This window comes from Balaenoptera borealis (assembly GCF_965194805.1).
Source record: "Balaenoptera borealis genome assembly, chromosome: 3".
Taxonomy (NCBI): domain Eukaryota; kingdom Metazoa; phylum Chordata; class Mammalia; order Artiodactyla; family Balaenopteridae; genus Balaenoptera; species Balaenoptera borealis.
Window position 1 is genome coordinate 73895010 of NC_138866.1, and position 9217 is coordinate 73904226.

Below are 9217 nucleotides of genomic sequence, written 5' to 3' on the forward strand. Positions count from 1 at the left end.
AGCTCTCACAGGGACCTTGCAGGTGACAGCTGGGGAGGTGCAGGCCAACCCTATCACGCCCCAGCTGATGGGCCTCCCTGTTGGATGTGGGCCCCACCTTGAATCAGCCCAGGTCACAGCTGAGTGTAGTTCTGGGTACAAAATGTAGCCTCCAGCCTGCTCCTTGCCGGATAAGGGGTAAGGTGATGGGGACTTGGTCACTGAGTTACCAAATTAATTCTAACGGGTCCCTGCTCCTCTCCAGGCCTGTTTTTTCATTGGCAAAGGGACAAGCTGGACTCCGTAAACTTTAGGGGCCTTTTGCCCCTTGTTATGACTACTCCAGGACTAAGTCAGTTCCGGAGTCTCCCTAGAACCGTTACAGACAAGAAAACTCAGGCTCAGAGGAGCAAGGAACCTAAATCCACCCATCCCTTCCGTGGGGGGGGGGGGGGCGCTTTGAGAACAGAGAGTCAAAGTGAGCAAGTGCAGTAGAAAAATTCTTTATTGAAAAGGGAAGGGTGGCCCCCTTGCTGGTGCCTCCTGGGACCTGGCTAAAGGCGGGTTGCCACCGCACAGCTCTTCAGGCAAAAGTCTCTGCACACCTTCCCCTTAATAACCTTAAAGGGGAAGTGCCGTGGTGTAACGGTAAATCACAATCAATTCAGAAGAACAGCGCTTCCAGGCCCTTGCCTTTAAGAACTTCTTAAAGGCAAAGTGGACAAGTGCAGCAGATCAGAGCCAGGACGCTTTAGGAAAGTCTCAAAGAAGCGGCTCCGTGTCTTTACCTTTAAGAATCTCTTAAAGTTGAGGCATATTCGCGCTGAGTACAAAGGTGGAAAACTGTAAAGGAGTTTACAAAGCACTTTTCCAGTTCTTGCTTTTAGCATCTCTTTACGGGAGAGGTGGTCAAGCGTGAATTAATAAAAAAACAAAATACCTTGCAGAACTACTTCCCTCCCCGCCCGCCGGAAGCCGCCCCGCCCAACAGTCGCTGCGCGACCCCCGCGGGTCAGCGTCCTCGCCTTCCAGGAGCCCCGAGGCCGGGAGGTAACCGGGGGGCGCGCGGAGCGGGTGGGGCGACGCCCGCCGGGGTCTGGGGGCGGGGGGCCCAGCTCCCAAAGTCACACCGGGGCGTCCCGGGAGTTTCTGGTTTCCTAGACTGTCTTCACAGAGGAAGCCGGAGGGGGGCGGGGCGGGGCGAGGGGGCGAGCGGAGGGCGCGGTGACCATGGCGACCGCGGTGACCATGGCGACCACGGTGACCATAGCGACCGCGGCTCAGAGCACGGAGAGGTCGTGACACGACCTGGAGCGCTGCTTGAAGAACTTGGTGTTGCGCGGCACCAGGTTGGCAAGGAAGCGCTTGGCCTTCTTGGTGAGGCTCTCGCGGCGCGTGGGCGGCGCGGGGCCCTCGGGCCTGCCCCACTCGGGCTGCGGGCCCCCAGCGCGGTTCGGGCCCCGCCGCAGCCGGATCTGGCGCACCGCTCCCTCGAAGAGCTCCCGCGTGTTGTGGTGCAGCGCGGCCGACGTCTCGATGTGCTTGCAGCTCAGTGTCCCTGCCAGATGGCGACCCTCTGCAGGAAGGGACGTGTTCAGGCGCCCGCCCGCCCATGGGGTTGCGCTGGGCCCGGGGCCGGGCGAGGCTGGGTCTGGGGGGTCCAGGGCGTGCAGTGGAAAGGGATTGGGGCAAATGGATCTCTTGCAACTGATAGAACAAGCAGGGATTAAGTGGAGGGCGGTGGTGGTGTGGAGGGGGAGGGAGAAAGGGGCCTTGAGAAGAGGTGAGGGGGAAGAGAAGGGAGTCTCGGGGCCCAAGGCGTGGGCATTGAGAGTCTGCCCTTAGCCTGGGGCTAACTGCAGTTTTGTGCACCCAGGAGGGTAAAAGGGCCTTATGGAGAAGAGATGTCCTGGAAGGGAGAGGGTTCCCTGAGATTGCAAACATGAATGAGGTTCAGGGTACTCACCCTCCAGTGAGACCTCCCGGGAGCGGGCCAGGTCACTCTTGTTTCCAACGAGGATGACAGGCAGGTCATGGTGGGGCCTCCCAGCCCTGAGCCGTAGTAGGGTCTCTGGAACTTTGGAGAAGCTTTGTCGGTCGGTGACTGAGAAGACGATGAGAAAGGCATCCCCCGTCTGAAGGCAGTGGTCCTGCAGCCACCCCCCTGCATCCCCCTGCAGATGGGCAGAGAGTCGTGGAACGTCAGGGCTGGAGGCATGGGAGAACCTGCCCAGCACCTACACCTCAAGGATGAGGAGCCAGGATGTGAGGGAGAAGCCACCTGCTTAGGACACAGAGCTAGTTAATGGCAGAATCTCCATACTCAGAGTGTGTTTGTGGAGGAGGGAGAAGTTTGTAATGTGAGCCCCACATGGGCGAATGGGGGACATAGGATCCTAGACTAGGGTAGCCCATCCTACTTTCTTATGCTTAAGCTCTTAAAAAATGAATGCTATTCAAGTGTGTGTAATCTGGCCTCTCGTTTCTGCATAGTAATCATTTATGTCCAAATATTCACAAGTCCTCACTTTTTTCCCCCTTCCCTGACATTACAGAGCCCTGAGCTTCTGTCCTCTCAGATCAGGATCTTCTAGGCTGAAAAATGTACAGAGGGGGTCAGTTTCAGGGTGTTCAGCCTGGCTTGCAGTTGCAGGGTTTGTCAAATCCAGATCCTAACTTTCCTCTGGGTCAGAAGATCCTGGAAACCAGACAGCAGCTCTCAATGCCATGGTATGTGCATAGGTGTGAGCCTTTGCTCTCTGAGACAATATATATGAAAGGTCAGGTTCCACTACATGTTAAAACCAGGGGCTGTAGTCCCACCAGCCTTCAGCCTTCAGCCATACTTGGCCCCTCCTCAGCTCTCCCAGGTTTCATCACCTGCTTGCAGCCACATCTTAGTTCTCACCTGTTCCCAGATGTCATAAACAACTAGAGTCACTTCCTCCTTATCCACCATGATGCGTCTCTCATAGGTGTCCTCTGTTGGGAAATAGGGACAGGGAATAGAGCCCATTAGGAGGCTCCCCAACACCTGTAAGACCTGGTAACCAGGGATGCCTTAGATCCCAGCACCAGGGACCCCCTCCAGGGAGGTTGCCACAGAAAGCATTGAAACAGTTTCTCTTAGGTTCTGGCCTCCAGGACTGTTCATGCCTTGAGCTCTTCCATCCCTGACTAGGGCTCCAGAGGCACCCTCAATCCTTGCAGGGCTCCCCCAAATACCTGGGTTCTCCGGCTCGTGAGCACTGTCTCCCTGGAGACCACCGAAAGTGCCTGCTAGGGTGCTCTTGCCCACGCCGCTCTCCCCCACCAGCATGACCTTGAAGATGCCATCCTTTTGGGTGGGGGCTGCCTCTCCTGAACCCAGGGAGTCAGAGGAGCCAGAGGATGAGGTTTGAGGTGGCCAGTCAAGTTCATCTACAGCCTGGGCCCGCCGCAGCTGGTGCTTGTAGGGGACAGGCATACTGCCTCTTCGTCTGGGGGCCCCCGGGGCAGGGGGTGGCCCGCCCCGGTCCAACCCTGCCAACAGTTTCTCTGGCTTCTTCAGCAGTGTAGCATCTGCTTCTGGGGGGGGCAAAGAGAAGGAAGCTATGAGTGGGGTAGGCCTAGACACCTGCAGAGGACTCAGTCCTGGCTGCTCCAGCCTCAGAGGCCCAGTCGATGACCGTGACCCAGAAGGAGCTGAGAATCTTTGGTCCGACCTCTTCCACTGAACTCCACCAGAGGCCTGAACTGGTGGGGCTCCCAGGGGCTGACCTGAAGGCTTGCCCAGTGTGGTTTCAGCCACAGCCCGTTCAAAACATGCCCCATGCAGGGGAGGCACCTGTGTGCAGGCTTGCACACCCACTCACACTTCACACTGACACACAGGCACACCCCCAGACTAGGCCTCTGGCCGAGGGCTGCCCCTCCTTCCACCGGGAGGCCCTGCCCCCTCCTGCTTCCTGCACTGATGATCCCCACCCAGAGGATAAACTGAAGCTGCTGCCCAGGTTCTGGGATTGGGTACTGATAGAGTCAAAAACTTTGTGGGGAGCCTGTTCCCAGGGAAGGGACTTGCTCACTGAGATGTGTGTGTTGGGTCTCCATGGGTGTGTTAAGGGGGCTGCCTCTTCCCATGGCCCTGTAGGTAAGCATCCCCCAATGCATGTCTGTGTGTGAGAATCCTTCTGCACCCCTGGCTGTCCCTGTGAGTCCGACAGAATATTGTGTTCATCGTGAGGCTGAGGGAGGGAGAGAGAGGGAGGGAGGAGGAGAAATAGCGAGAGAGCAGTAGCAGGGAGAGTGACAATGCACGGGTCAGGGTAACTGGAGGAGGAACCACAGACATAACAAAGGGGGATAGAGAGAGGCTGGAAATAGCCCAGGATCAATACTTGGCTGGCAGCCAGGGCCTCTAGGAGCCAGAGAAACCCTCAAAACAGTTCCCCAGGGTAGCCCCCTGCCCCTGATTCCCAGGCTTGTGGGCTGCCCCTTGTCTTTCCCCCTTCCCTCCTGCCCGTCCCAACCTCTTGGGAATGAGGCAGACCTAGGGGCTAAGTACCAGTTTCCCCAGGGACGCCCCCGGTGATGGGTTAGGGGACATTTAGGCAGCCCACCTCTGCCCCCTAGCCCCCCACCTCAGCTGAGCCCCAGTCCTGGTGTGGGCAGGAGGCTTCCCCACTTCCTGAGTTGGTCTTCCCCTCTTGCTGTTTGGGTTCGAGCTCCTTCAACCCCTAGTTCTGACCTCCCCACCAAAGCTTCAGCTCCCACCCCCATGGTTGCAGCCAGCACCTGCCAGCTCAGCCCTCACCTGGTGTGGGCGTCCCTGGCGGGGAGGCCTGGTGGCTGCCAGCGGGGCAGAGTGCTGTGGTTTCTGTGTCCGTGTCCATGTCGGTGTCGAGGTCTGTGTGCATCGGTGTGCGTGTGCGTGTGCAGCCTGGCGGCTCGCAGCACCCGCTCCCTCACTCAGCAGCACTGTCAGCTCTTCCCTTTAAATACCACCCCCCATGCCCTCCCCCTAGACACCTGGGGAAACAGTCCCACCTCCTGATGAGGTCACATATGCTAATGAGCCATGATGTCAGCGGGATTCCCTCCTTTCTGCCCACCCCACCCCCCACCCCCTTTGCATCGCTTCCCTCTGGGAGCACACACACTGCGGAGTCTGGTTAAGACATGAACAGAACAAAGTCAGAGGGGCAGAAGAGACGGGTTCAGAGAAGTGGGGTGAGGGGTCAGGGGGCAAGGGAGCTGAGGATGGGAGGAGGCAAGGACCCAGGGCCTGGGTGGTCTTTCTCCAGGAGCCAGGACTATGTGTCATTTGTCTCCGTATCCCAGCCCCTTAGCCCAGCGTTCAGCCCGGAGTGGGTGCTCAGTAGCTAAATGGAGGGGCTAAAGGAAGAAACCAAAAAAGACGCAGGGACAGGAGGACAGCCACCCCGCCACCAAGCTTCTCTGCCACCCCCTCTTCCCCATATTACCCCTTCTGGGCTAAGGCCCACAGCAGTACCCACTTCCCAGCCTGGCCGCTAGGCAGATGGGGGCTTTGAGGAAGGAGACATGGCTGCTTTGTTTGGCAGCTTCATATTTTTACTAGGTTCAGGTGGGTACAAACCATTGTGGGGACTCCTTCCCCATCTCTCCCTCCCTGCCCGGCCCACCAACCTCGTGTTAATCAGAGCAGGAAAAAGGGGAGAGACAGCCCTCTAGAAGAAGTTCCCAATCCCCAGTGCGGGAGCCAGCCCCCCTCTCAGTGCTCTCTGGGGCAGCCCCAGGCCTTCTGGGCTACACAGGGCAGACACACAATGACACCTACCTCTTGCGGGGGAAGCCAGGATAGCGGGGCTCCTTTACTGCTCCTTTTCTGCCCGGTCCCTTTCCCTTCAGACTCCCACTCTTGACTTCCTGATGCCCCCAAGGACCCAAACACACATTCCGATTTCCTGGCCCCTTCTCACCCCATTTTTGCCAGATGCTGTGCTAAGCACCTTCCTGCATTCTCTCCTTTCATCCTCATGACCCTGAGGCTCAGAGTGGTGGGTGAGTGGCCTGTCCCCCAAATCAATCATGCAGCTGGAAAATGGGGACACCAGGATTCCCACCCAGATCTTTCCAATGCCAAAGACTGTTTTTTGTCTCTATGCTATGCTGCCTTCCTTGTCTTAAATATTCCAACTGTCTCCTATTATTGGGGACAATCTATATTGTGATCTTCAGTGGACTTTTCCAATTGAAGAAGCAAATAGTGATCTCGGGGTTACTAGTGCAGTGACGCTTCACTTATGTGGAGGTCAACTGCAGGGTAACATTGTGGGGTCTAGAGGGAGCAGAAAGAACTCTTAAGCAGCTACAGTCTTCATGTGCTTCACTCACTGGACAGACCCTACAGTCCTCAATCACAGCCTACTCGTTCTTACTTTATTCACAATTTTAATGTGTCCATGTGTGTTCCTGTGCTCAAAGATTAGAAGCACATTTATAGCAGCTAGTGACCCCTGATCGCTTGGTAGCAAGGGAAGCAGTATCACAGAAAACTTTTATTTTTAAAATTTTTTAAATTTATTTATTTATTTATTTTTGGCTGTGTTGGGTCTTCGTTGCTGCGCGTGGGCTTTCTCTAGTTGCGGCGAGTGGGGGCTACTCTTCGTTGCAGTGTGCGGGCTTCTCATTGCGGTGGCTTCTCTTGTTGCGGATCACGGGCTCTAGGTGTGCGGGCTTCAGTAGTTCTGCCCTGTGGGCTCAGTAGTTGTGGCTCGCGGACTCTGGAGCGCAGGCTCACTAGTGGTGGCACACGGGCTTAGTTGCTCTACGGCATGTGGGATCTTCCCGCACCAGGGCTCGAACCTGTGTCCCCTGCGTTGGCAAGCGGATTCTTAACCACTGCGCCACCAGGGAAGTCCCCACAGAAAACTTTTAAAGCAGTCATAAGCATTTAAAAAGTGGTCCAAGGTCATCTGGCATTAAGGCAAATAGCTTTTCTGACGCTGTTACAGCTTCTGAAAACATTGCTGCAGAGGTTTTTGGTGTCTATGAATGATCCTCAGCTATCCAGAAGGATTTATATTATAGTGCAGATGGGCTGAAGACGAGTGTAATGTTTTAGAGTGATTTCCTTCCAGAATGAGTTTTTAAAAAGTTTTAAATTGTAAAGGGGTGAGCTTTATGTTTCTGGAAAACTCATTTAGGTGGTAGAATTCATTTCTATGATACTAGATAAGAGTGTCAGGGGCTGGAGACCCCAGCGAGGATTCTTGACCATGACTTCCGCCTGCCCTCAATCCAGCCTTAGGCCACAGACGCATGCTGGGTTTCATCTTGAACCACCATCTCTCTTGTCCCACTGGTAAGAGGCTGTGCACTTGCCCAGCGCAGGGGCACTTGCCCAGCGCAGGTCAAGGTTCCCTCAGGAACTGGAGGTCCTGTGTAATAGTGGGACAGACTGAGATTTGGAACCGAGCTGATCCAGATTTAAGTCTGCCTCTCAGTAGAGACTGGAGCAGTCTTAATTCCTCGGAAGCTGCTCATGAGCCTGTGACTTGGGGCTGTGATGCCCACGGCACAGCCTCGTTGTGAGGGTTAGCTACGTGTGATAAAGGGTTTGGCACTCAGCAGGTTGCCCAACAATTTGGTGCTCCCACAGTCTCAGGCTGTGTGGCTGGGGGTCCCTTTCCCCTCCCAGCGTGGCCTGGAGCTTGGTTCAGGCCCAGATTCTGCTCCTTAAGGACCAAATTCTGGTATCTGCTCAGATTTATCTCAGATTTTCAGCCTGATCCCCATCTCATAACTGAGATCACCTCCCTCCTCCCCACCAAGGGCCTTTGCATGAGTCCCACACCCCCGATACTGGGCACCTTGGACAGTGGTGTCTATCCTGATAGGATCTGAAGTCGCCTCACTTCTTTTTCCTTGGGCCGTGGTGAAAATAACTTGGGTGACAGCCCCCTACTGCCCCACCCTTGCCTGGGTAAGACCCTCTATCTTAGTTTCCCCATTCTGCCTGTACAATGTCAGTCCCCTCTCCCCGCCACCTGGGGCTTCACTGTGGCTGACAAAAATGGTGTTACTGCTTGCACCTCCTAGATTACACACCCAGCACCTAGAGGAATCTTCTTTCAGGCCCATAAATCTACATGCACAGGGCTTCCTAGTGAACTCTACCTTCAAGTCCTCCCTCCAGCATTCTGAAGCATTCCACCACGAGGAACATTCTTCTACCTTAAATCTTTGTCCATTTTCAAGTTTCAAATACCCCTAGGAGGTAAAAGGTCTGGAGCAGGACAAGGATGAGGATATCAGGCTGAAGGTTTTGAGGTGGCTATGGAGAAGGAGAGGAGCAGGGAGAGGCGGAGGCCAGGTGATGGAGAGGCATGGGAGGGGAAATCAACATTCCCTGCCTGTTTTCACTGGGCCCGACGCGGGTGGGACCCAGTGATTGTTTGCACTGGGGAAGGCAGGCCCGGAGGGAGAACAGCAAGCAAGGATGAGAATCTCTGGAGCCCCTTCCCCAATCTCTGGAGGGGGCGTGGAGTGAAAGGTGCTTGAGTCTTCCCCAAGCCAAGATGCCAGTGTCCCAAGACTGTACCACATCCCTCAGCCACTTCCCTAGGCTCCTGCTCGCTGCGAGAGGGAACGGTATGCAATTAGTGCTGGGTGTGAGGATGCTGGCAGTGTGTAATCAACAGGGCCCCTCCACCAGGGAGGTGGGGATAGGCCGGGCCAGGCAGGAAGGGTAAGGGAGCCTGAGGGGGAGCCCCTTCTCCGGGGACTGATTCTGTTAGGGAATGCCTCAGCTCTGCTCCTGTGGGCATCACACCCACTCCCACAGGCTCTTTCTAAATCCTTTGTCCCGGCTGATTTTCCTTTTAAACTCTGGGACAGCTCTGTCAGCTTGCTTACCACAGGCTGGGTCCCAACATTTCTCACAGATCATTCCCTCCTCCATTACCCTCTCCAGCTCTTTGGCTCTGGCTATTGCTTGTGCCCCTGAGCCCCTTTCTCAGGAAGTCTAGGGTCCCTCTTACAGCCCTAGCCCTCACTGTCTCCTTAGTTTGCTTATCGTATGGACTCTCACCCCGCCTAAAATTCACAATTCTATACCAGCTACTGACAGCATTCTTTAGGATCTAGTTTGGGCCCTCTTCCAGGAAGACCTCTTGGATCTGGCCAAGGTGATGCTCGCATCTTCACACCCTGAACGATTATGATTTTTCTCTGGACGCATCTTTGCCCGCTTTGAGGCATCCTGGCTGAGAGT

The 9217-nt window shown here is 55.5% G+C and overlaps 1 protein-coding gene across 5 annotated transcripts; it reads right to left on the reverse strand.

The window, feature by feature from the left end:
- Nucleotides 1-466: 466 nt before the first annotated feature.
- On the reverse strand, nt 467-5007 carry REM2 (RRAD and GEM like GTPase 2). Of its 5 annotated transcripts, none has more exons than XM_082386223.1 (5): nt 4775-5007; nt 3205-3546; nt 2888-2961; nt 1946-2153; nt 1127-1555 (listed from the first exon to the last, which is right to left on the reverse strand). In XM_082386223.1, the coding sequence occupies exons 1-5, from the start codon at nt 4875-4877 to the stop codon at nt 1260-1262; spliced, it is 1023 nt and encodes a 340-aa protein (XP_082242349.1). In that variant the 5' UTR covers nt 4878-5007; the 3' UTR covers nt 1127-1259. The 5 variants fall into 5 exon arrangements, with proteins under 5 accessions (XP_082242350.1, XP_082242351.1, XP_082242348.1 ...); XM_082386226.1 differs by having other exon boundaries at nt 1448-1686; XM_082386224.1 differs by lacking the exon at nt 4775-5007 and having other exon boundaries at nt 467-1686; nt 3205-3313.
- Nucleotides 5008-9217: the final 4210 nt, after the last annotated feature.

What these genes read in the sequence shown, in the direction of transcription:
- REM2 (XM_082386222.1), bottom strand. Translation starts at nt 2,197, where the DNA reads ATGCCTCCAGCCCTGACGTTCCACGACTCTCTGCCCATCTGCAGGGGG. An exon ending in CCGGGAGGTCTCACTGGAGG is followed by an intron (nt 1,687 to 1,945) that starts GTGAGTACCCTG and finishes TTGTTCTATCAG; the next exon opens with TTGCAAGAGATCCATTTGCC.